This window comes from Triticum aestivum, chromosome 5B, assembly GCF_018294505.1.
Source record: "Triticum aestivum cultivar Chinese Spring chromosome 5B, IWGSC CS RefSeq v2.1, whole genome shotgun sequence".
In the NCBI taxonomy this organism is placed as follows: domain Eukaryota; kingdom Viridiplantae; phylum Streptophyta; class Magnoliopsida; order Poales; family Poaceae; genus Triticum; species Triticum aestivum.
In genome coordinates, this window is record NC_057807.1 from 10367474 (window position 1) to 10393070 (window position 25597).

Genomic DNA, 25597 nt, shown 5'->3' on the forward strand with positions numbered 1-25597 from the left:
TCATGACTTTAGTTAATGATAATCCCACTATTTTGGAAGTGTGTCAACTTCACATGCATGTGGATCATGTTGAGAATATGTTATGTGATAGCTATTTTGTTGAATTTGCCTATGATCCTACATGTAATTATTATGAGAGTGGAAAATATGGTCGTAGAAATTTTTATCTTACTAAATTACCTCTCGTCATGTTGAGATTACTATCGTCTCTTTCTTCTTCCTTGCATGTGCTAGTTTTTTCTTGCCTTGCAAATTTGTTTGCCTATAATATGCCTATGCATAGGAAGTATGTTAGACTTAGATGTGTTTGTCACGTGTTTCATGATGCTCTCTTTGTGCTTCAATTCTTGTCTTTCATGTGAGCATCATTAAAATTATCAATGCCTAGCTAAAAGGCTTTAAAGAAAAGCGCTTGTCGGGAGACAACCCAATATTTTTCCTTGCTGTTATTCAATAAATAATTCATCTAGATTCTGTTTAGATGTGGTTTTATGTTTTAATTAGTGTTTGATCTTGCTGAAAAACAGAAACTTTTGCATGCACGAGAATAATTTTAATAAATCACAGAAACGTGCTTTTCAGTTGATTCTTTTCGCAGAAAATTAAAAGACAAATTGCCTAGGACTTACTATTTTGGTAGAAGCTTTGGGGTTCCAGAAGTATTCGGAAGTTACAGATTGCTACAGACTGTTCTGTTTTTTGACAGATTCTGTTTTTCGTGTGTTGTTTGCTTATTTTGATGAATCTATGGCTAGTATCGGGGGGTATGAACCATATAGAAGTTGGAATACAGTAGGTTTAACACCAATATAAATAAAGAATGAGTTCATTACAGTACCTTAAAGTGGTGGTTTGTTTTCTTATACTAACGGAGCTTACGAGTTTTCTGTTGAGTTTTGTGTTGTGAAGTTTTCAAGTTTTGGGTAAAGATTTGATGGATTATGGAATAAGGAGTGTCAAGAGCCTAAGCTTGGGGATGAACAAGGCACCCCAAGGTAAAATTCAAGGACAACCAAAAGCCTAAGCTTGGGGATGCCCCGGAAGGCATCCCCTCTTTCGTCTTCGTCCATCGGTAACTTTACTTGATGCTATATTTTTAGTCACCACATGATACGTGTTTTGCTTGGAGCGTCTTGTATGATATAAGTCTTTTCTTTTTAGTTACCACAATCACTCTTGATGTACACACCCTTTGGGAGAGACACAAATGAATTGGAATTTATTAGAATATTCTATGTGCTTCACTTATATCTTTTGAGCTAGACAATTTTGCTCTAGTACTTCACTTATATCTTTTTAGAGCACGGTGGTGGTTTTATTGTTTAGAAATTATTGATCTCTCATGCTTCACTTATATTATTTTTAGAGTCTTTTAGAACAGCATGGTATTTGCTTTGGTTATAAAATTAGTCCTAATATGATGGGCATCCAAGTTGGGTATAATAAAAACTATCATATAGAGTGCATTGAACACTATGATAAATTTGATACTTGATAATTGTTTTGAGATATAAGGGTGGTAATGTTAGAGTCATGCTAGTTGGGTAATTATGAAATTGAGAAATACTTGTATTATAGTTGGCAAGTCCCGTAGCATGCACGTATGGTGAACGTTGTGTGACAAATTTGAAGCATGGGGTGATTTTTGGTTGTCTTCCTTATGAGTGGAGGTCGGGATCGCGTGATGGTTAACTCGTACCAACCCTCCCCCTAAGAGCATGTGTAGTAGTACTTTGCTTCAAGAGCTAATAAACTTTTGCAATAAGTATATGAGTTCTTTATGACTAATGTGAGTCCATGGATTATACGCACTCTTACCTTTCCATAATTTGCTAGCCTCTACGGTACCGTGCATTGCCCTTTCTCACCTTGAGAGTTGGTGCAAACTTTGCCGGTGCATCCAAACCCCATGATACGATATGCTCTATCACACATAAACCTCCTTATATCTTCCTCAAAACAGCCGCCATACCTATCTATTATGGCATTTCCATAGCCATTCCGAGATATATTGCCATGCAACTTTTGTTGGAAATATGCCCTAGAGGCAATAATAAATAAGTTATTATTATATTTCTTTGTTCATGATAATAGTCTTTTATTCATGCTATAACTGTATTGTCCGGAAATCGTAATACACGTGTGAATACATAGACCACAATATGTCCCTAGTGAGCCTCTAGTTGACTAGCTCGTTGTGATCAACAGATAGTCATGGTTTCCTGGCTATGGACATTGGATGTCGTTGATAACGGGATCACATCATTAGGAGAATGATGTGATGGACAAGACCCAATCCTAAGCATAGCACAAAGATCGTGTAGTTCGTTTGCTAGAGCTTTGCCAATGTCAAGTATCTCTTCCTTTGACCATGAGAGCGTGTAACTCCTGGATACCGTAGGAGTGCTTTGGGTGTATCAAACGTCACAACGTAACTGGGTGACTATAAAGGTGCACTACAGGTATCTCCGAAAGTATCTATTGTTTTATGCGGATCGAGACTGGGATTTGTCACTCCGTGTAAACGGAAAGGTATCTCTGGGCCCACTCGGTAGGACATCATCATAATGTGCACAATGTGACCAAGGGGTTGATCACGGGATGATGTGTTACGGAACGAGTAAAGAGACTTGCCGGTAACGAGATTGAACAAGGTATCGGTATATCGACGATCGAATCTCGGGCAAGTAAAATACCGCTAGACAAAGGGAATTGTATACGGGATCGATTGAGTCCTTGACATCGTGGTTCATCCGATGAGATCATCGTGGAACATGTGGGAGCCAACATGGGTATCCAGATCCCGCTGTTGGTTATTGACCGGAGAACGTCTCGGTCATGTCTGCATGTCTCCTGAACCCGTAGGGTCTACACACTTAAGGTTCGATGACGCTAGGGTTATAAAGGAAGTTTGTATGTGGTTACCGAATGTTGTTCGGAGTCCCGGATGAGATCTCGGACGTCACGAGGAGTTCCGGAATGGTCCGGAGGTAAAGATTTATATATGGGAAGTCCTGTTTTGGTCACCGGAAAAGTTTCGGGCGATATCGATATTGTACCGGGACCACCGGGAGGGTCCCGGGGGTCCACCAAGTGGGGCCACCTGCCCCAGAAGGTTGCGTGGGCCAAGTGTGGGAGGGGACCAGCCCCTAGGAGGGCTGGTGCGCCCCCCACAAGGAGTCCAAGGCGCAAGAGAGAGTGGGAGGGGGCAAACCCTAGTCCAGATGGGCCTTAAGGCCCATATTGGTGCGCCTCCCTCTCCTCTCCCCCCTTGGCCGCCTCCCCTTTGCCATCTAGGGCTGGCCGCACCCCTTGGGGGTGGGAAACCCTAAAGGGGGCGCAGCCCCCCCCTTCCCCCTATATATAGATGAGGTTTGGGGCTGCCATAACACATGAGTTCTCTCCCTCTTGGTGCAGCCCTACCTCTCTCCCTACTCCTCCTCTCCCATGGTGCTTGGCGAAGCCCTGCGGGATTGCCACGCTCCTCCACCACCACCACGCCGTTGTGCTGCTGTTGGATGGAGTCTTCCTCAACCTCTCCCTCTCTCCTTGCTGGATCAAGGCGTGGGAGACGTCACCGGGCTGTACGTGTGTTGAACGCGGAGGTGTCGTGCGTTCGGCACTTGATCATCGGTGATTTGAATCACGACGAGTACGACTCCATCAACCCCGTTCACTTGAACGCTTCCGCTTAGCGATCTACAAGGGTATGTAGATGCACTCTCCTTCTACTCGTAGCTGGTTTCTCCATAGATAGATCTTGGTGACACGTAGGAAAATTTTGAATTTCTGCTACGTTCCCCAACAGTGGCATCATGAGCTAGGTCTATTGCGTAGATTCTTTGCACGAGTAGAACACAAAGTAGTTGTGGGCGTCGATATTGTTCAATATGCTTGCCGTTACTAGTCTTATCTTGATTCGGCGGCATCGTGGGATGAAGCGGCCCGGACCAACCTTACACGTACGCTTACGTGAGACCGGTTCCACCGACAAACATGCACTAGTTGCATAAGGTGGCTGGCGGGTGTCTGTCTCTCCCACTTTAGTCGGATCGGATTCAATGAAAAGGGTCATTATGAAGGGTAAATAGCAATTGGCATATCACGTTGTGGTTCATGCGTAGGTAAGAAACGTTCTTGCTAGAAACCCATAGCAGCCACGTAAAACATGCAAACAACAATTAGAGGACGTCTAACTTGTTTTTGCAGGGTATGCTATGTGATGTGATATGGCCAAAGGATGTGATGAATGATATATGTGATGTATGAGATTGATCATGTTCTTGTAATAGGATTCACGACTTGCATGTCGATGAGTATGACAACCGGCAGGAGCCATAGGAGTTGTCTTTATTTTTTGTATGACCTGCGTGTCATTGAAGAACGCCATGTAAACTACTTTACTTTATTGCTAAACGCGTTAGTCATAGAAGTAGAAGTAGTCGTTGGCGTGACAACTTCATGAAGACACGATGATGGAGATCATGGTGTCAAGCCGGTGACAAGATGATCATGGAGCCCCGAAGATGAAGATCAAAGGAGCTATATGATATTGGCCATATCATGTCACTACTCTATTTGATTGCATGTGATGTTTATCATGTTTATGCATCTTGTTTACTTAGGACGACGGTAGTAAATAAGATGATCCCTTACAAAATTTCAAGAAGTGTTCTCCCCTAACTGTGCACCGTTGCTACAGTTCGTCGCTTCTAAGCACCACGTGATGATCGGGTGTGATGGATTCTTACGTTCACATACAACGGGTGTAAGACAGTTTTACACAGCGAAAACACTTAGGGTTAACTTGACGAGCCTAGCATGTGCAGACATGGCCTCGGAACACGGAGACCGAAAGGTCGAGCATGAGTCGTATAGTAGATACGATCAACATGAAGATGTTCACCGATGATGACTAGTCCGTCTCACGTGATGATCGGACACGGCCTAGTTGACTCGGATCATGTAATCACTTAGATGACTAGAGGGATGTCTATCTGAGTGGGAGTTCATAAGATGAACTTAATTATCTGAACATAGTCAAAAGGATTTTGCAAATTATGTCATAGCTCGCGCTTTACTTCTACTGTTTTAGATATGTTCCTAGAGAAAATATAGTTTGAAAGTTGAAAGTAGCAATTATGCGGACAGTAGAAAGCTTATGTCCTTAATGCATTGCTCAGTGTGCCAAACCCCAAACGTCGTTTGTGGATGTTGCGAACATCGGACATACACGTTTTGATAACTACGTGATAGTTCAGTTAAATGGTTTAAGTAGAGGCACCAAAGACATTTTCGAAACGTCGCGGAACATATGAGATGTTTCGAGGGCTGAAATTGGGATTTCAGGCTTGTGCCCACGTCAAGAGGTATGAGACCTCCGGCGATTTTCTTAGCCTGCAAACTAAGGGAGAAAAGCTCAATCGTTGAGCTTGTGCTCAGATTGTCTGAGTGCAACAATCACTTGAATCAAGTGGGAGTTAATCTTCCAGATGAGATAGTGATGTTTCCCCAAAGTCATTGCCACCAAGCTGCAAGAGCTTCATGATGAACTATAACATATCAAGGATAGATATGATGATCCTTGAGGTATTCGCGATGTTAGACACTGCGAAAATAGAAATCAAGAAGGAGCATCAATTGTTGATGGTTGGTGAAACCACTAGTTTCAAGAAGGGCAAGGGAAATAAGGGATACTTCATGAAACGGCAAATCAGCTGCTGCACCAATGAAGAAACCCAAGGTTGAACCCAAACCCGAGACTAAGTGCTTCTGTAATAAGGGGAACAACCACTGGAGCAGCATTACCCTAGATACTTGGTAGATGAGAAGGCTGGCAAGGTCGATAGAAGTATATTGGATATACATTATGTTAATGTGTACTTTACTAGTACTCCTAGTAGCACCAGGGTATTGGATACCGGTTCGGTTGCTAAGTGTTAGTAACTCGAAATAAAAGCTACGGCATAAACGAAGACTAGCTAAAGGTGAGATGACGATATGTGTTGGAAGTGTTTCCAATGTTGATATGATCAAGCATCGCACGCTCCCTCTACCATCGAGATTTGGTGTTTGCGTTGAGCATAGACATGATTGGATTATGTCTATAGCAATACGGTTATTCATTTAAGGAGAATAATGGTTACTCTATTTTTTGAATAATACCTTCAATGGTCTTGCACCTAAAGGAATGGTTTATTGAATCTCGGTCGTAGTGATACACATTTTCATGCCAAAAGATATAAGATAGTAATGATAGTACCACTTACTTGTGGCACTGCCATGTAAGTCATAATGGTATAAAACGCATGAAGAAGCTCCATGTTGATGGATCTTTGGACTCACTCGTTTTTGAAAAGTTTGAGACATGCGAACCATGTCTATTGGTGTATATGCATGAAGAAACTCCATGCAAATGGACCGTTCGGACTCACTTGATTTTGAATCACTTGAGATATGCAAATCATACCACATAGGCAAGATGACTGAAAAGCCTCGGTTTCAATAAGATGGAACAAGATAGCAACTTGTTGGAAGTAACACATTTTGATGTGTGCAGTCCAATAAATGCTGAGGCATGCAGTGAATATCGTTATGTTCTTACTTCACAGATGATTCGAGTAGATGTTGAGAATATTTACTTGATGAAACACAACTCTGAATTATTGAATGGTTCATGTAATTTCAGAGTGAAGTAGAAGATCATTGTGACAAAAGGATAAAATGTCTATGATACGATCATAGAGATGAATATCTGAGTTACGAGTTTTGGCACACAATTAAGACATTATGGAAATTGTTTCATAATTAATACCGGCTGGAACACCATAGTGTGATGGTGTGTCCGAACATCATAGTTGCACCCTATTGGATATGGTGCGTACCATGATGTCTCTTATCGAATTACCACTGTCGTTCATGGGTTAGGCATTAGAGACAACCACATTCACTTTAAATAGGGCACCACGTAATTCCGATGAGATGACACCGTATGAATTATGGTTTAGAGAAACCTAAGTTGTCGTTTCTTAAAGGTTTGGGGCTGCGACGCTTATGTGAAAAAGTTTCAGGATTAAGCTCGAACCCAAAGCGGATAAAATACATCTTCATAGGACACCCAAAACAGTTGGGTATACCTCCTAATTCAGATCCGAAAGCAATATGAATTGTTTCTAGAATCGGGTCCTTTCTCGAGGAAAGGTTTCTCTCGAAAGAGTTGAGTGGGAGGATGGTGGAGACTTGATGAGGTTATTGAACCGTCTCTTCAACTAGTGTGTGGCAGGGCACAGGAAGTTGTTCCTGTGGCACCTACACCAATTGAAGTGGAAGCTTATGATATTGATCATGAAACTTCGGATCAAGTCACTACCAAACCTCGTGGGATGACAAGGATGCGTACTACTTCAGAATGGTACGTAATCCTGTCTTGGAAGTCATGTTGCTGGACAACAATGAACCTACGAGCTATGGAGAAGCGATGGTGGGCCCGGATTCCGATAAATGGCTCGAGGCCATAAAATCCGAGAACGGATCCATGGACTTTGGTGGACTTGCCCGATGATCGGCAAGCCATTAAGATAAATGGATCTTTAAGAAGAAGACGGACGTGGATGGTAATGTCACCGTCCATGAAGCTCGACTTGTGGCGAAAAGTTTTTCACAAGTTCAAGGAGTTGACTACGATGAGATTTTCTCATCCGTAGCGATGCTTAAAGTCCGTCAGATTCATGTTAGCATTAGCTGTATTTATGAAATCTGGCAGATGGATATCAAAACGAGTTTCCTTACCAGTTTTCGTGAGGAAAGATTGTAGGTAATACAATCAGAAAGTTTTTGTCGATCCTAAGGATGCTAAAAGGTATGCTAGCTCCAGCGATCCTTCTAAGGACTGGAGTGAGCATCTCGGAGTTGGAATGTATGCTTTGATGATGATCAAAGATTTTGGGTTTGTACAAAGTTTATGAGAAACTTGTATTTCCAAAGAAGTGAGTGGGAGCACTATAGAATTTCTGATGAGTATATGTTGATCAGAAATGATGTAGAATTTCTAGAAAGCATCTAGGGTTATTTGAAAGGTGTTTTTCAATAGAAAACCTGGATTAAGCTACTTGAACATTGAGCATCGAGATCTATAAGGATAGATCAAAATGCTTAATAATACTTTCAAAATGAGCATATACCTTGACATGATCTTGAAGGTGTTCAACATGGATCAGTCAAAGAAGAAGTTCTTGCCTGAGTTGTAAGGTACGAAGTTAAGACTTAAAGCTCGACCACGGCAGAATAGAGAGAAAGGACGAAGGTCATCCCCTATGCTTGAGACGTAGGCTCTTCAGTATGCTATGCTGTGTACCGCACCTGAAGTGTGCCTTGCCATGAGTCAGTCAAGGGGTACAAGAGTGATCCATGAATGGATCACAGGACAGCGGTCAAAGTTATCCTTAGTAACTAGTGGACTAAGGAATTTTCTCAATTATGGAGGTGGTAAAAGAGTTCGTCGTAAAGGGTTACGTCGATGCAAGCTTAACACCTATCCGGATAGCTCTGAGTAGAGATACCGGATACGTACAATGGAGCAACAATTTAGAATAGCTCCAAGTAGAACAGTTATTTGGAATAGCTCCAAATAGAACGTGGGAGCTGCATCTAGGAGATGACATAGAGATTTGTAAAGCACACACGGATCTGAAAGGTTCAGACCCGTTGACTAAAACCTCTCTCACAAGCAGAACATGACCAAACCCCATATCTCATTGAGTCTTGATCACATGATGATGTGAACTAGTTTAGTGACACTAGTAAACTCTTTGGATGTTGGTCACATGGTGATGTGACCTGTCAGTGTTAATCACATGGTGATGCGAACTAGATTATTGACTCTAGTGCAAGTGGGAGACTGTTGGAAATATGCCCTAGAGGCAATAATAAATAAGTTATTATTATATTTCTTTGTTCATGATAATAGTCTTTTATTCATGCTATAACTGTATTATCCGGAAATCATAATACACGTGTGAATACATAGACCACAATATGTCCCTAGTGAGCCTCTAGTTGACTAGCTCGTTGTGATCAACAGATAGTCATGGTTTCCTGGCTATGGACATTGGATGTCGTTGATAACGGGATCACATCATTAGGAGAATGATGTGATGGACAAGACCCAATCCTAAGCATAGCACAAAGATCGTGTAGTTCGTTTGCTAGAGCTTTGCCAATGTCAAGTATCTCTTCCTTTGACCATGAGAGCGTGTAACTCCTGGATACCGTAGGAGTGCTTTGGGTGTATCAAACGTCACAACGTAACTGGGTGACTATAAAGGTGCACTACAGGTATCTCCGAAAGTATCTATTGTTTTATGTGGATCGAGACTGGGATTTGTCACTCCGTGTAAACGGAGAGGTATCTCTGGGCCCACTCGGTAGGACATCATCATATGCGCAATGTGACCAAGGAGTTGATCACGGGATGATGTGTTACGGAACAAGTAAAGTGACTTGCCGGTAACGAGATTGAACAAGGTATTGGATACCGACGATCGAATCTCGGGCAAGTAACATACCGATAGACAAAGGGAATTGAATACGGGATTGATTAAGTCCTTGACATCGTGGTTCATCCGATGAGATCATCGTGGAACATGTGGGAGCCATCATGGGTATCCAGATCCCGCTGTTGGTTATTGACCGAAGAACGTCTCGGTCATGTCTGCATGTCTCCCGAACCCGTAGGGTCTACACACTTAAGGTTCGATGACGCTAGGGTTATAAAGGAAGTTTGTATGTGGTTACCGAATGTTGTTCGGAGTCCCGGATGAGATCCCGGACGTCACGAGGAGTTCCGGAATGGTCCGGAGGTAAAGATTTATATATGGGAAGTCCTGTTTTGGTCACCGGAAAAGTTTCGGGCGATATCGGTATTGTACCGGGACCACCGGGAGGGTCCCGGGGGTCCACCAAGTGGGGCCACCTGCCCCAGAAGGTTGCGTGGGCCAAGTGTGGGAGGGGACCAGCCCCTAGGAGGGCTGGTGCGCCCCCCACAAGGAGTCCAAGGCGCAAGAGAGAGTGGGAGGGGGCAAACCCTAGTCCAGATGGGCCTTAAGGCCCATATTGGTGCGCCTCCCTCTCCTCTCCCCCCTTGGCCGCCTCCCCTTTGCCATCTAGGGCTGGCCGCACCCCTTGGGGGTGGGAAACCCTAAAGGGGGCGCAGCCCCCCCTTCCCCCTATATATAGATGAGGTTTGGGGCTGCCATAACACATGAGTTCTCTCCCTCTTGGTGCAGCCCTACCTCTCTCCCTACTCCTCCTCTCCCATGATGCTTGGCGAAGCCCTGCGGGATTGCCACGCTCCTCCACCACCACCACGCCGTTGTGCTGCTGTTGGATGGAGTCTTCCTCAACCTCTCCCTCTCTCCTTGCTGGATCAAGGCGTGGGAGACGTCACCGGGCTGTACGTGTGTTGAACGCGGAGGTGTCGTGCGTTCGGCACTTGATCATCGGTGATTTGAATCACGACGAGTACGACTCCATCAACCCCGTTCACTTGAACGCTTCCGCTTAGCGATCTACAAGGGTATGTAGATGCACTCTCCTTCTACTCGTAGCTGGTTTCTCCATAGATAGATCTTGGTGACACGTAGGAAAATTTTGAATTTCTGCTACGTTCCCCAACAACTTTTCACCGATCCATTTATTATGACACGCTCCATCGTTGTCATATTGCTTTTGCATGATCATGTAGTTGACATCGTATTTGTGGCAAAGCCACCTTTATAATTCTTTCATATGTGTCGCTCTTGATTCATTGCATATCCTGGTACACCGCCGGAGGCATTCACATAGAGTCATATGTTGTTCTTAGTATCGAGTTGTAATTCTTGAGTTGTAAATAAATAAAAGTGTGATGATCTTCATTATTAGAGCATTGTCTCAAGTGCGGAAAGAATGATGGAGACTATGATTCCCCCACAAGTCGGGATGAGACTCCAGACTTTATGAAAAATAGAAGAGGCCAAAGAAGCCCAAATAAAAAAAGAGGCCAAAGAAGCCCAAATAAAAAAAGGAGAAAAAAATGAGAGAAAAAGAGAGAAGGGACAATGTTACTATCCTTTGTCCACAATTGTGCTTCAAAGTAGCACCATGATCTTCATGATAGAGTCTCCTATGTCGTCACTTTCATATACTAGTGGGAATTTTTCATTATAGAACCTGGCTTGTATATTCCAATGATGAGCTTCCTCAAAATGCCCTAGGTCTTCGTGAGCAAGCAAGTTGGATGCATACCCACTTAGTTCTTTTTGAGCTTTCATACATTTATAGCTCTAGTGCATTCGTTACATGGCAATCCCTACTCCTCGTATTAACATCAATTGATGGGCATCTGCATAGCCCGTTGATTAGCCGCGTCAATATGAGACGTTCTCCTTTTTTGTTCTCTCACATAATCCCTATCATCATACTCTACTCCACCCATAGTGCTATATCCATGGCTTACGCTGATGTATTGTGTGAGGGTTGAAAAGGCTGAAACGCGTTAAAAAGTATGAACCAATTGCTTGGCTGAAACCGGGGTTGTGCATGATGGGAGTATTTTGTGGGACGAAATGAAGCATGGCCAAACTATATGATTTTGTAGGGATAAGCTTTCTTTGACTATGTTATTTTGATAAGACATGATTACTTTGTTAGTATGCTTGAAGTATTACTATTTTGATGTCAATATTAAAATTTTATCTTGAATCTTTTGGATCGGAACATTCATGCCACAATAAAGAAAATTACATTGAGAAATATGCTAGGTAGCATTCCACATCAAAAATTCTGTTTTTATCATTTACCTACTCGAGGACGAGCAGGAATTAAGCTTGGGGGTGCTTGATACGTCTCCAACGTATCTATAATTTTTGATTGTTCCATGCTATTATATTATCTGTTTTGGGTATTTAATGGTCTTTACTATACACTTCTATATTATTTTTGGGACTAACCTATTAACTGGAGGCCTAGTCCAAATTGTTGTTTTTTTGCCTATTTCAGTATTTCGCAGAAAAGAAATATCAAACAGAGTCCAAACGGAATGAAACTTTCAGGAGAGTTATTTTTGGAACAAACGCGATCCAGGAGACTTGGAGTGGACATCAAGAAAGAAACGAGGAAGCCACGAGGCAGGGAGGCGCCCAGGGGGGTAGGCGCCCCCACCCTCGTGGGCCCATCGTGGCTCCCCTAACCGACTTCCTTCGCCTATATATACTCATATACCCTGAAAATATCTAGGAGCAACACGAAACCCTATTTCCACCGCCGCAACCTTCTGTACCCGTGGGATCCCATCTTGGGGCCTTTTCCGGCGCTCCGCCGAAGGGGGAATCGATCACGGAGGGCTTCTACATCAACACCATAACCTCTCCGATGAAGTGCGAGTAGTTTACCATAGACCTTCGGGTCCATAGTTATTAGCTAGATGGCTTCTTCTCTCTCTTTGGATCTCAATGCAAAGTTCTCCTTGATCTTCTTGGAGATCTATTCGATGTAATTCTTTTTGCGGTGTGTTTGTCGAGATCCGATGAATTGTGGGTTTATGATCAAGATTATCTATGAACAATATTTGAATCTCCTCTGAATTCTTTTATGTATGAGTGGTTATCTTTGCAAGTCTATTTGAATTATCAGTTTGGTTTGGCCTACTAGATTGATCTTTCTTGCAATGGGAGAAGTGCTTAGCTTTGGGTTCAATCTTGCGGTGTCCTTTCCCAGTGACAGTAGGGAAAGCAAGGCACGTATTGTATTGTTGCCATCGAGGATAAAAAGATGGGGTTTATATCATATTGCTTGCATTTATCCCTCTACATTATGTCATCTTGCCTAATGTGTTACTCTGTTCTTATGAACTTAATACTCTAGATGCATGCTAGATAGCGGTCGATGTGTGGAGTAATAGTAGTAGATGCAGAATCGTTTCGGTCTACTTGTCATGGACGTGATGCCTATATACATGATCATGCCTAGATATTCTCATAACTATGCACTTTTCTATCAATTGCTAGACAGTAATTTGTTCACCCACCATAATACATATGCTATCTTGAGAGAAGCCACTAGTGAAACCTATGGCCCCCGGGTCTATTTTCCATCATATAAGTTTCTGATCTATTTTATTTTGCAATCTTTACTTTCCAATCTATATCATAAAAATACCAAAATTATTTATCTTATTATCTCTATCAGATCTCACTTTTGCAAGTGGCCGTGAAGGGATTGACAACCCCTTTATCGCGTTGGTTGCAAGGTTCTTATTTGTTTGTGCAGGTACGAGGGATTTGAGTGTAGCCTCCTACTGGATTGATACCTTGGTTCTCAAAAATTGAGGAAAATACTTATGCTACTTTGCTGCATCATCCTTTCCTCTTCAAGGAAAAACCAACACATGCTCAAGAGGTAGCAATGTTATCTTCAATGAATTTGATATGTTACATAATGTTCCATCTACTAATGTTCATGTTGAGAGTGAACATCAGCCTATTGTTCAGTAGCCTGTTGTTCCAGTGTAGCATGTTATTGATTTAGGTGATACATCTGGTAAGGAAAATGTTGATGCAGATGATGATCCCGTTATTGATGATGAACATGTCACTCCCACTTCAAATCAGCCTATTGTTCCACCCAGTTGGAATCTCACAGGTGACAGAGTTAGGCGCGGTATTAATAAAGCCGACAGATTAATTGAAGAGTGCAACATTGTTTCTTTTGCTTTATCTGTTGTAGAAGAAATTGAAGGTAATGCTGAGCCTTCTTCATATTCTGAGGCTATTATTTCTGGTGATAGTAATAAGTGGATGACCACTATGCATGATGATATGGAATCACTTGAAAAGAATGATACTTGGGATTTAGTAAAATTACCTAGAGAGAAGAAACCTATTCGTTGCAAGTGGGTTTTCAAAAGGAAAGAAAGTGTTTCTCCCAATGATGAGACAAGATATAATGCAATGTTAGTTGCTAAAGGTTACAGTCAGATTCCAAGTATTGACTATAACGAAGTCTTTTCTCCTGTTGTGAAGCATAGCTCTATTCGCACTTTACTCAGTATTGTTGTCATGCATGATTTTGAGCTTGAACAATTGGATGTTAAAACTGCAATTTAAATGGAGAAATAGAAGAGGATATTTATATGAAACAACCTGAAGGATTTGTTATTCCTGGATAAGTTAAAGAAATCTCTTTATGAATTCAAGCAATCATCTAGAGAGTGGGACAAGAGATTTGACACCTTTATGCTCTCTCAAGGTTTCAAAAGGTCTAACTATGAGTTGTGTTTATTTGAAAACCGTCAATGATCCATGATGGTGTTGACATCATCAACGGTGAGCTTCGGCCCTCCTGGCTTTAGAAAGGGGGCGGTGGTGAGGAGCCGTTGACGGGGGCAAGGGTGACGCTTGGAGCCGCACGAGGACGTCAGGCGCGGAGTGCCACACGTGGATCACGGCACACCTGAGCGCGACCTGAGTCCTCTCGGAGGCAGGGTCGGGGAGCATGAGCTCCGCAGTGTACAGATCGTGCTCGACGAGCAGGACGGCGCGAGCGAGGTCGGCGCCTACCCAGTGAAGGTAGCGGGTGGCCTGTTCTTGGGTGATGCATCCGAAGTAGCTCATCATGAACCTGACGAGAGCCTGGCAGGACGCCTGAGCAATTCTGTGCCAGGTAACCCTGCGGCAGGACGACCCAATGGTACTACCGGACGACCAGGTATCCCTTTGCTGTGCCGTGCCGGCCAGGTTATTGGACCTTCTGGTCCTCTTGGCGGGCGGTTCCTCCTTTGCCCGAAAGTGGTCGCGCGGGAGGAGGGCCATGGTGCTGAGGATGACGTTTGAGACTGGGTCCAAAAGGCCGAGGGAGAGGCCGCCGTCACGCATGGTTTCGTATAGCTTGTCGGCGACGGCGTCCGGCATGTCTTGGACGGGCAGCCGGTCGAACGCCTCCCCGTACAAGTCCGGGATGAGGTCGAGGAGGTCGGCCTTGAAGTTGAAGTTAGGGGGGCCGTCGCGCTCGCCGCGCTTGAAGTTGAAGTTTGGGGGGACTGTCGCGCTCACAGCTGTACAGGCAGGAGAAGAGCCCCATGCGGCCGGGACCCGCGGGTGGGTGGACCTTGTTGGGCGGCATTACATCAGCTGCGATCCATTGATGTGGCGGTTCGATCGGCGGCAGGATATATGTAAGGCGGACGACGAGCTAGTTTTCTGACCGGACTCAGATGACAAGAGAACACACACGGTGCGTCTGATATGGGCAGAACACACACGGAACAAGTCGAGTCAGTTTGGAGGCCGTAGGAAGAAAATCCTAAACGACCCTTCCGGTCTGGTAGTAGGGATGAAGAAGATGATCGTATGCATGAGCAGACGATGACACACGACGCGCGCGTCTGATATGGGTCAAAAGTCCCTGGCCCGTTCCACCTTTCTATCCGGTGTGGCTAATGAGAGGGATACTTTCTTATTTAGTACCAATTTTTTCTGAATACATATAAACCGGTTTATTCTTTATCTATATCTATATAGTTTGCATGAATAACGTTGAGTGTGCATCATTTTTTTTATGAAAAGGCCAAAGGCCATATATTAAGTAGTAAAACCCCTTTAAAAACATTCTTATAGAAATTGAGAAATACATCCAAATCTTTGAGAGTAGTCGAAGTTTTCTTCCTCCTGCATCCATCGCTGGTCCCCGGTGAGCAAAGCTTGCTGCTGTCTCTCGACTCCGACTCAGCGGAGCAAACTTGTTTACACCCGGTAACTTATAGAGGTAGCCACTGGAAAGTCGTCAATGTAGACCGACGACTAAGAAGAAGGGCAAGGCCAAAAGCACGGCTAGAGTTTGTTAGAGCTTGTTGAGCCCGAACCGCCTGGCGAAGAAGGCGTCACGTGCCCAGGCCGGTGACATGGCAAGCACGGCGAACAACGCCGTCATGCTCCCATACACGATCTCCCGCGGTGGCCTCGGCCGCATGACCCGCACCGCCACGTGCCTCACCAACACCGACACCTCGGTCGCCCCCGGCCCCTGTGATGCCCGCACCCTCTCCTCGATCGCCGTTGTGAACTCACGGTACATCCCTTTGGTGTTGGCATGTCAGGATATCATGCTTGATGCGGTCACTGGGTATATGATCAAACCAGTTCAAAGTATTGGAAATGCATCAAGGAATGGCAAATATCTCACAAACCAATGGGATAGAATCCTAGAAAGTTGCAACCGTCAGGAGGTCCTGATTCCCTTGTAGCTGTAACCTTGTAGAGGGGCTTGGCTGCTGTTTTCCTTTTCCCTCGGAGCCTTTGCTCTGTTGGTTTTCAGCTCTAGACACCTAGACTGTTAACCCTTTGTACTGACTCTCCTTTTGTCTAATAAAATTTCGGTCAATGGCCCTTCGAGAGATGGAGATTAACTGCACGGTTCACGTAAATGGTGCAGTAATTCACTACCAGAATCTGAAATTTTACTGTGAGCCCAAAACCGACAGGAAAATCGGGTTTACCGTCAGGAAAAGTATTTCCTGTCGGCCACCCGTCAGGGATAGCTTGACAGGGAAAATAAATTATGCCTGTCGGTTGACCGACAGGGACTATATTCCTGTCGGGTTTTCACATTTCCCTGATGGGTTTGGCCCTACAGGATTATATAGGCGTCAGATTTGGCAAACAAGGGAAATACTATATCCCTGTCATACATTACCGTCAGGAAAAAAAGAAACCCAATGAACAAAAAAATATAGACAGTTTTATAAATAGCTATTCCAGAATAGAAACATCACTATCAATTGTTTCCTTCAACCAGAGATACAAATTCACATGTCTTCGGATACAATTGCATAGAATTTACATAATGAATGGAAGGTCAACGAAAACAGAGGTTCAACATCTAAAAACACACAAGTGCATCAACTAAATATACACAATAGACTTCATTTTCTATAATCTTTAGTTGCCAGCTTAAGTTGCAAGCTTCTCTTCAAGGTTGCCCTGCAGTGGACATATAATTGAACTTGTAAAAAATTGTGCAAATGTCAACAGTTTGCTACAAAAAGGTAACTAGAAACAGGAACAATACCTATAAGAAATAATAAGCATAATCTATTTGGTATCTCAGTTTCTCGCAATAACATTGGCAGCTTGCTTTTGTCACAGCAAAGTTACCCACTTCTACAGCTTATAGACTAATAATGGAGGAATTATTCTAGAATCATATCTCAAATCTGATACAAATTATGCAACTGACAAAATCCATTTAAATGATAACCTGGGCACATGCTTTTGGATTAGCTTGACAAAATTATCAGCTAACTTCCTGAGAAGATGAGTCATTAGAGACTTCTTGCAAGAAATTACACTACCAATGTCAATACCCTTAAGTCTATCCATTTCAAATGTTGAAGAAAAATAGTCAGAGTCATCATCATCTCCGTAAGAATAAAAAAAGCCAAAACATTATGCAATTATTCGATAATGTAACAACATGGGAACTGAACATCATGGTGAGACAATAAAAGACCCCAAAGAAATAGAAAGAGGCTGTGTTCAGACTAAACCAACATAGCAACTACTGGATCAATAATGTTGATCTCATGATCTTGGGCACACTGGACATAGCATGATACGATTTTAATACACACGAGAAAACTTGACTGGCAATTATTCCTGATAAAACTTTGGGGATGATGGTGAATGCAAAAGTAAAAATACCTTGATTAGAAGCTCTTGAATCTCTCATAGACCCCGAATCTTGAATTTTTCTACGAATAATAAGTTACAAATTCACATATCTTCTGATATAACTGCATAGAATTTACATACATGAATCAAAAGTCAACAAAAACAGAGGTACAACTTCTCAAAAATGCACACGTGCATCAACTAAATATTCACAATTTGAGACCATTTTCTACAATGTTTTGCTGGAGCTTAGGTTGCAAGATGCTCTTCTTAACCTGCACTGGACATAACTGAACTTGTAAAATGTGCAAGTGTGAACAGTTTGCTACAATAAGGTAACAAGAAACAAGAATAGTATCCATAGGATATGATCAGCATAATCTATATGGTATCTCATATTCTCACATTAACATAGGTATATATAGGCAACTTGTTTTTGTCACAGCAAAGTTAAACAAATTGACAGCTATATAGACATGATAACTGAGTGGTTTCTTCTAAAATCTTGTGACAAATTTGATACCAACACAACAATTGACAAAATCCATTCATCTATCGGAACTATCAGTTATTAGAGGCTTCTTCAAGTTAAGCTCAAGCCATAATATCGCCAGTAAGTGCAACTTCTCAATGATGCATAACCAGAAGAATGTACTCTCTGTTTCAAAATGCAAGACGTTTTTTGACACTATCTCATTTGGAGACAGGTAGTACAATAAGAAAATCAGGGGAGTACCTTTGAGGAAATAGTAGTATACAATCTCAAGAGGATGTGTGTCCCGACATAGAATAGTTTCAACTAAACAGTGAAGTGGCAATATGGCAAGCAGTTTCATCCAAGTTGATTCTGTGATAGAATGCACAAACAGAAGTATATGGTTTTGCATCAGATAGTAGTAAGAAACCAAAGCATCATTTGATTTTTCCTAGAGTAGGGAATGGTACCTGCATTTGGAAGGATATGATGCAACTTTTTGCCATCGAGTGACAACCTTAACTTAATTATTGTCGCAGCCTCTGTTGCATTGATGATGCTCCGTATACTTGTAGTGCAACTTGCTCAATGCTTCCTAAATCCTAAGATAATGATAGAACAAACAGTATGTACAGAAAAATTAGAGAATAAAATTATCAAGAAGGAAACAGAAATGTAGTAACATTCATACTGAACAAAAATAGCAGCTAGGGGCTCAACACAGATAAGATGATCTTGGTCATACTGGACAAAGAATGGTATACAAACAGTATGATAAGATTAAAGTATACAAACAACATAATTAATTGCCTGATAATACTCCCTCCGTTCCGAAATAATTGTCTTTCTAGCCATCTCAAATAGACTACAACATACGGATGTATGTAGACATGTTTTAGAGTGTAGATTCACTCATTTTGCTCCGTATGTAGTCACTTGTTGAAATCTCTAGAAAGACAATTATTTCGGAACGGAGGGAGTAGAAGTTAAGCCTTCTTCCAATTACATTTTATTGCTCTGCGTCAGAGTTGAAATTAGGTGATCCATGTGCCTTCATGTACACAAGGTCAGAACAAAAGCCAAGATCTGTCATGAAAAAAAATCAAGTTTACTTGCATGCATACATGTCACTGCATAAAAAAAGCATGGGATTGCACTTGATAAATACACAAGCAAGAATAAAGATGCAACAGTAGGATCTAAGAAAAATTATACCGGTGAGCGCCCTGGAGAGTTCGTCAACCCGATGCATAGTACTCCATGTCCATGGAGCCACCACTCACCTGGTCTCTCATTGTTCAGGATGCGTCTCTCAACAGAAAGTAGCCGCCGGCTTCTTGGTGTGGAGGATCTGTGAGGCGGATCTGTGAGGGGACGGTGCTTGATCTGCTAGGGGATAGGGGAGGGGAGGAGCCAGCGTTGTCCTCGCTGCTTACCGACGGTGGTGACGATGTGAGGAAGGCGCGCTCGGGCTCGTGGTGAGGCTGCGCGTAGGCGCGAGGAGGACAAGGTGTGGTTCGCTTGACCGGCGAGAGGATAGAGAAGGTACAAGAAACGAGGGGATGTGCAGTCTCAAGGGTGGATGCGCCGGCCTGGAGCAGCGGAGTGGGACGACAAAGGCGGCGACCGCTGCTGCGGCGGCAGCGGTGGCGGCGAGGGTTAGGTCTGGCGGCGGAGGCGAGGGTTAGGTCTGGCAGCGGCGAGATGGGGTGGAGACGAGGGCTGGGGCTTCTGATTTGGGGATCGAGGGTTTCTATCTATTTCATTTTCTACGGGCCTTTTCCTTTGAGCCCACAGGTGGCGGGACGCGAAAACAAAGCGCGCCCAACAAAAATTGTTCACCGCGGGAAGGCCTTTTTAGCTGGGCGTTGGAGCGCGAAACACTAAATTGTTCCCTGTGGGCCAAGACTCACAGGAATATGGCCTTTCACAAACTGACAGGAATATATTTATCCTGTGAGTTCTACCCCAGCCCATAGGAGTATACATGGTATTCCTGTGATCCACCGCGGGCCCGACAGGAATATAGTCCGGCCCACAGAAATATTCACGTTTCTGGTAGTACGGTTACACACCTAATACCCCCTCCGTTCCTAAATATTTGTCTTTCTAGACATTCAAATGGATTATCACATACCGATGTATGTAGATATATTTTAGAATGTAGATTCTTTCATTTTGCTCGGTATGTAGTCACTTGTTAAAATATCTAGAAAGACAAATATTTAAGAACGGAGGAAGTAAATTAATCATTCACTGAGGAGGACGCTCCCTACAGTACTAGTACAACGTAGTACTACTACTATTTATAGTTCAGCTTCCATCTCCAGTACTAGTACGATAGTACTACTATTCCTATTTATAGTTCAGCTTCCACCTCCTCATCACCAACCACCCAGATGTGGACAAGTATCTATAACCAACCACCCAGATGTGGACAAGTATCTATAATAGTACATGGTCTAACACGTTATTGAAGAAATTTCACTCCGGACGAGACCCGAACAAATGATATTTCACAAGTCATGGCAGAAGAAAACGATATCCCCACGGCACCATTCTCAGAAGAGAAGGTGAGAGTTGCGGTGTTTCAAATGGAACATAACAAAGCTCCAGGCCTTGATGGTTTCGCCGCAAATTTCTATCAATTTTTTTTGGGAGATCATCAAGTCTGGCCTTCTGGAGTTGTTGAATTGTCTTCATGCCGACCGACTTAATTTTGAAGGCCGAACGGATTCAACAGTTCAGACCCATATGCCTCCTTAATGTCAGCTCCAAGATTTTCATCAAAGTGACGACGAATTGGTACGGTTCAACTCGGTAGCCGAGCATGTTGTCCAACCATCTCAAACGGCTTTAATGTAAGGATTGAATATACTCGATAGCGTAGTAATCCTACAGCAGACCATCCACGAGATGCACCGGAAAAACATGAGTGCAGTAGTATTCAAAATTGGCTTTGAAAAAGCCTATGACAAGGTCAGATAGTCTTTCCTCCAACAGGCCCTAAGGATGAAAGGTTTCTCCGATAAATGACGCCAGTGGATCAAAAAAAAATTAACTGGAGGTAGCGCGCGTGTGGCCATTAAAGTCAATGATGATGCCGGCCATTACTTTCAGACAAAAAAGGACTACGACATGGTGACCCCATGTCCGCAATGTTATTTAACATTGTGGCTGACATTGTGACCCCATGCTCACCTGCTTGGTTGCGCACATGGCCAAATCCCGATTCAATATCTGGGAATACTGATTCATGATCGACGTCTCATCATTGCGAAGTGGAAGCATGTAGAGGAGCGGCTAGAGAAACGGTTGAGCAGCTAGAAAGGCAAGTTGCTCTCAGTTGCAGGACTACTGGTTTTGATAAACTCTGTCCTCACAATATGGTTCTCCATGCTTTATTTCTTCTAGCTCCCAAAAGGGTTCTTGCAAAGACTGGACTATTTTAGGTCGAGGTTCTTTTTTAAATGAGACGATGAAAAGAAATATATAGGCTGCCGAAATAGAGCATGGTTTGTAGGCCGAAAGATCAAGGTGGCCTTGGTATTCATGACCCGCGGGTCAAGAATGAGGCCCTACTTTGTAAATGGTTGTTCAAACTTCTTTCCAAGGATTGTCTTTGGCAAACCATGCTACGCAACAAGTACATAGACCAAAGGCGGTGTCTCATGTATGTTGAAAACCTGGAGACTCACACTTTTGGACCGGCCTAATGGCGGCAGAGAAACATCTCTTTCGCATTGGGTATTTCGAGATAAAGGACGGGTCAGAGATTAGTTTTTGGGAAGACATCTAGCTAGACAATGCTAGTCTCTGAGAACAATACCCAACCTTATACATCATTGCACGCGACAAGAATAATACTACTGCGCAGGTACTCAGCTCATCCCCGCCAAATATTTCGTTTAGGTGGGATTAGATTTGCACCCGACATATGTCATGGCATAATATCTTGTCCCGTCTGGATTCGATTAACCTGACACAAGGCCGAGATATATTTTGCTGAAACCTTACTACATCAGGGTCTTTCACAGTAGACTCTTTGTATCGTGCGCTCACGCATTCTATGGTACCGATGAGTAATAACAAAAAAAGGAAAGCAAAGATACCACTTAAGTTAAAATCTTCATGTGGTTTTGAGAAACCTTTCCATAAATTGAGCTTCTCCTGAAATTTGTAAGTTGTTTACATAATTAAAATTTTCACAGAAGAAAAGAACTAGTATGAATCATGTGTACATAAACAGTACTTGAATTGCAATTGCACAGTCCTAATGTAAAACTTACTTGACATTGTGCGCTGCTTCCTGCTGTCCCAGACAATTGCAATATTTGTTCTCCAGTCAGCAGACAACTATTTCAAAGAGTACAATCATTCAGTACAATCAAAATCTCTAGTCTAATCCAGTACCCCTAATTCCGTAGGGTTAGAGAAACAAAGCTATAATTAGAACAAGATTTGCAATGGAGGCAGAGGCACACCGCATTGGGGGTCTGATGCAGCGTACTTGTTCCTTCTTTCTCCACAGAATCAGCGACTTGCGGCGATCTGGTGTTGGTGGGCGAGTACGGTGTAGGTATGGGAATACGAACGAAGCCGAAGGGTCGAGGGCACGAAGCGTAGCGTTTACAAGGACGAAATCAAGGTCTTCGGGTTGTCCTAACCAAACATGGCGACCAACCCCCAACTTGAGTACATGCTTGGTGAGATTATGCGCCTCAACATTTGAGGTCTTAAACTCGTGTTTAAAAATAGAAGAAACAAAATACGACGACCACTCTATGATTTCATGTATCACAGCTCCAAAGCTTTGCCGAACTTCCACTTTTTATATAGCTTCAATAATGACTTTACTAGATGCCACCACCGTCCTATGCATGTACAGATCCGAGCCCAGGGCAAATCAATGCAAGCGCTACTTCAAAAAATCTAATGTCATCGTGTAAAGCTTGCCGAACTTCCACTTTTTATAAAGCTTCAATTCAATCTGAGGCCAGGGTAAATCAAATCAATGCAGATTTCCTATGAAATTCCTCCAAACAGAAGAGGCCTAAAACTTATAAACTACTAGAAGTAACTTGTTTAGACCTTTTTTTAAAATAGTACAATGGTAGATGCTTGCATAGACGCAGATCATTGAAATTACCACAAGCGGCTCACAATCGACGGGAATGTCACATCCCACTGAACAAAGATTGTCGGAAAGTCTGAAATTAATCTAGAAAAATGTGAGTATGAGTGCCAAATCTAATACTTGAACCCTGGTGGGCTTTTTGCACCACAATACGCTCAGTAAGTTTAACCATTTGAGATGCGCTCAGTTTTTTTCTTGTTTGCAAGAACACATAGATTCGCCACCAGTTACATGATGTCGGCGAGATTAGCTAGTGATGCGATGAGTGGCATCTTGAGGTTGTGAACTGTAGTGGAGTGGCAGCGACGAACAGCCACCACTGGACGTGGCCATTGTTGCAGTATGGGAGCGGAGCTAGGTCTTTGAGGTACTCCATCGAGGAAGCCACCACAGTATGGGAGCGGACGCCTCATGACCGACCTCATCGAGGAGGAGAGCGCTGACTTCATGGCTCGGCTGCATGAGCGCTCCGGGATCGGCGAGGAGACGAGCGTGCCCAATTCTTACCGCTATATGCCCCCCAAGCGCGGCGTGGAGGCTTCCCGGGAGGAAGCCGAGCTGGTCATCTTCTCCGCCGTCGACAAGGTGCTGGCAAGGACGACGGTGAATCCCGAGGACATCGACACACTCATCATCGCCTGTAGCTTCACCACGCTGACACCGGTGTTCGCCGACGTGGTCGTCAACAAGTACAAGCTCCGCGCGGACGTGCAGAGCGTGAACCTGTCCGGGATGGGGTGCAGCGGGGCGCTCATCTGCGTCGGCCTCGCCGAGAAACTCCTGCAGGCTGCACCACCAGGGAAGCACAAGCACGTGCTGATCATAGCCACCGAGATCCTGTCGTCGATGATGTACCACGGCACCAAGCGCGAGATGCTTGTGCCCAATGTGCTCTTCCGCATGGGCGCCGCCGCCATGATCATGACCAACTCACCGGAACGCGCGCGGTTCCGGCTCGGTCCGATCGTGCGCACGCTGACCGCTGCCCGGGACAGCGACTACCGATGCGCATTCCAGGAGGAGGACGACAAGGGGATCACGGGCATCAACCTCTCCAAGGAACTTCCCGTCGTTGCTGCGAACGCGCTCAAGAGTCACATTGTCACCTTCTGTCCCCGGGCCCTGCCTGCCTCGGAGCTTCTCCGGGTCGCCTTCTCCCTCGTCAAGCAGTACGTGTTCCCGCTCCCGGGCGCGCGTGGGCGTGCGGAGAAGGGCGCGCGGCCGGCCTTCAACAAGGTGTTCCAGCACTTCTGCATCCACCCGGGCGGGCGCAGGGTGCTCCAGGAGGTGCAGCATGGCCTCGGCCTCTCTGACCGTGACATGGAGGCGTCGCACATGACGCTGCACCGGTTCGGGAACATGGCCAGCAGCTCGTTGCTGTACGAGCTGGCCTACATCGAGGCCAAGGGCCGGATGACCGAGGGTGACCGGGTGTGCATGATCTCCTTCAGCCCCGGCATAGACTGCAGCAGCGTCGTATGGGAGTGCATCAACCCGGCGGCGGCAGATCCCAACGGACCCTGGGCCGCCTGTATCCACCGCTACCCTGTGCAGGTCAAGACGACCTAAGGCCAGGTTCGCTTCTTTTTAGAGCCTTGGCTTATGCATAATTAAGCTGCAGTGTGCAGTGAAAATAAGCTCATGAGAATAAAGCATCCACTTCTTTTCTGCTCCTATCTACTACCTTCGTCTGGAAATACTTGTCATCAAAATGAATAAAAAAGATGTATCTAGACGTATTTTAATTCTAGATACATCTATTTTTATCCATTTTGATGACGAGTATTTTTGGACGGAGGGAGTATTAGGTGTAAAGTCAGTAGTACTAATATCGGTGCACTGTAATTCTGTTCTCATTGAAATAAATTATATTTCCGAATTTCGTGAAATGTTACGATTTTCTTTTTTTGCGGAGATGAAATATTACAAGTTGAACCGATGAAAGATCATTGTCACACATACGAACGCCATAACGAACGTGAATTGCTCCTTACAGTTTAGCAGCCGTATGGAGGCAAATCAATCAAGAGGACAAGAATTCTGGTGTGGCTATACGTCAGTCAGCTGAAAGAAAGTTTGGGGTCAGTCGATTTTTCTCAACCGTCGGATGCGAAATCAACGGCCTGCACCTTACTTCAACCTCCAACCTTTGTTCCTCCTATCGCCAGCCTAACCGCCATCCCCCGCGGCCCGTGGCGCTCCTGCGACCGCCTTGCCACCCCGCTCTACCTTGAACCGCCCTCCACCGCGGGGCTTGTTGTCGCCCCCGGCAATCCCCTAGCC

General features: G+C 44.1%; 1 protein-coding gene and 1 long non-coding RNA gene across 4 annotated transcripts; one reads left to right on the top strand and one right to left on the bottom strand.

Moving 5' to 3' along the window:
• Positions 1 to 16748: 16748 nt before the first annotated feature.
• On the bottom strand, positions 16749 to 19939 carry LOC123110103 (uncharacterized). 3 transcript variants are annotated; one of them, XR_006453160.1, is made up of 7 exons: positions 19614 to 19939; positions 19393 to 19528; positions 19184 to 19263; positions 18648 to 18779; positions 18439 to 18549; positions 17733 to 17982; positions 16749 to 17012 (listed from the first exon to the last, which is right to left on the bottom strand). It is a non-coding gene; the product is annotated as an uncharacterized lncRNA (long non-coding RNA). The 3 variants fall into 3 exon arrangements; XR_006453158.1 differs by having other exon boundaries at positions 17733 to 17977; positions 19614 to 19937; XR_006453159.1 differs by lacking the exon at positions 19184 to 19263 and having other exon boundaries at positions 17733 to 17977; positions 19614 to 19936.
• Positions 19940 to 23575: 3636 nt separating this feature from the next.
• LOC123114541 (3-ketoacyl-CoA synthase 6-like) lies at positions 23576 to 25193 on the top strand. The gene is made up of 2 exons (XM_044536057.1): positions 23576 to 23592; positions 23695 to 25193. Exons 1-2 carry the CDS (start codon positions 23576 to 23578, stop codon positions 24881 to 24883), a joined length of 1206 nt encoding a protein of 401 aa, XP_044391992.1. The 3' UTR covers positions 24884 to 25193.
• The last annotated feature ends 404 nt before the right edge of the window (positions 25194 to 25597 follow it).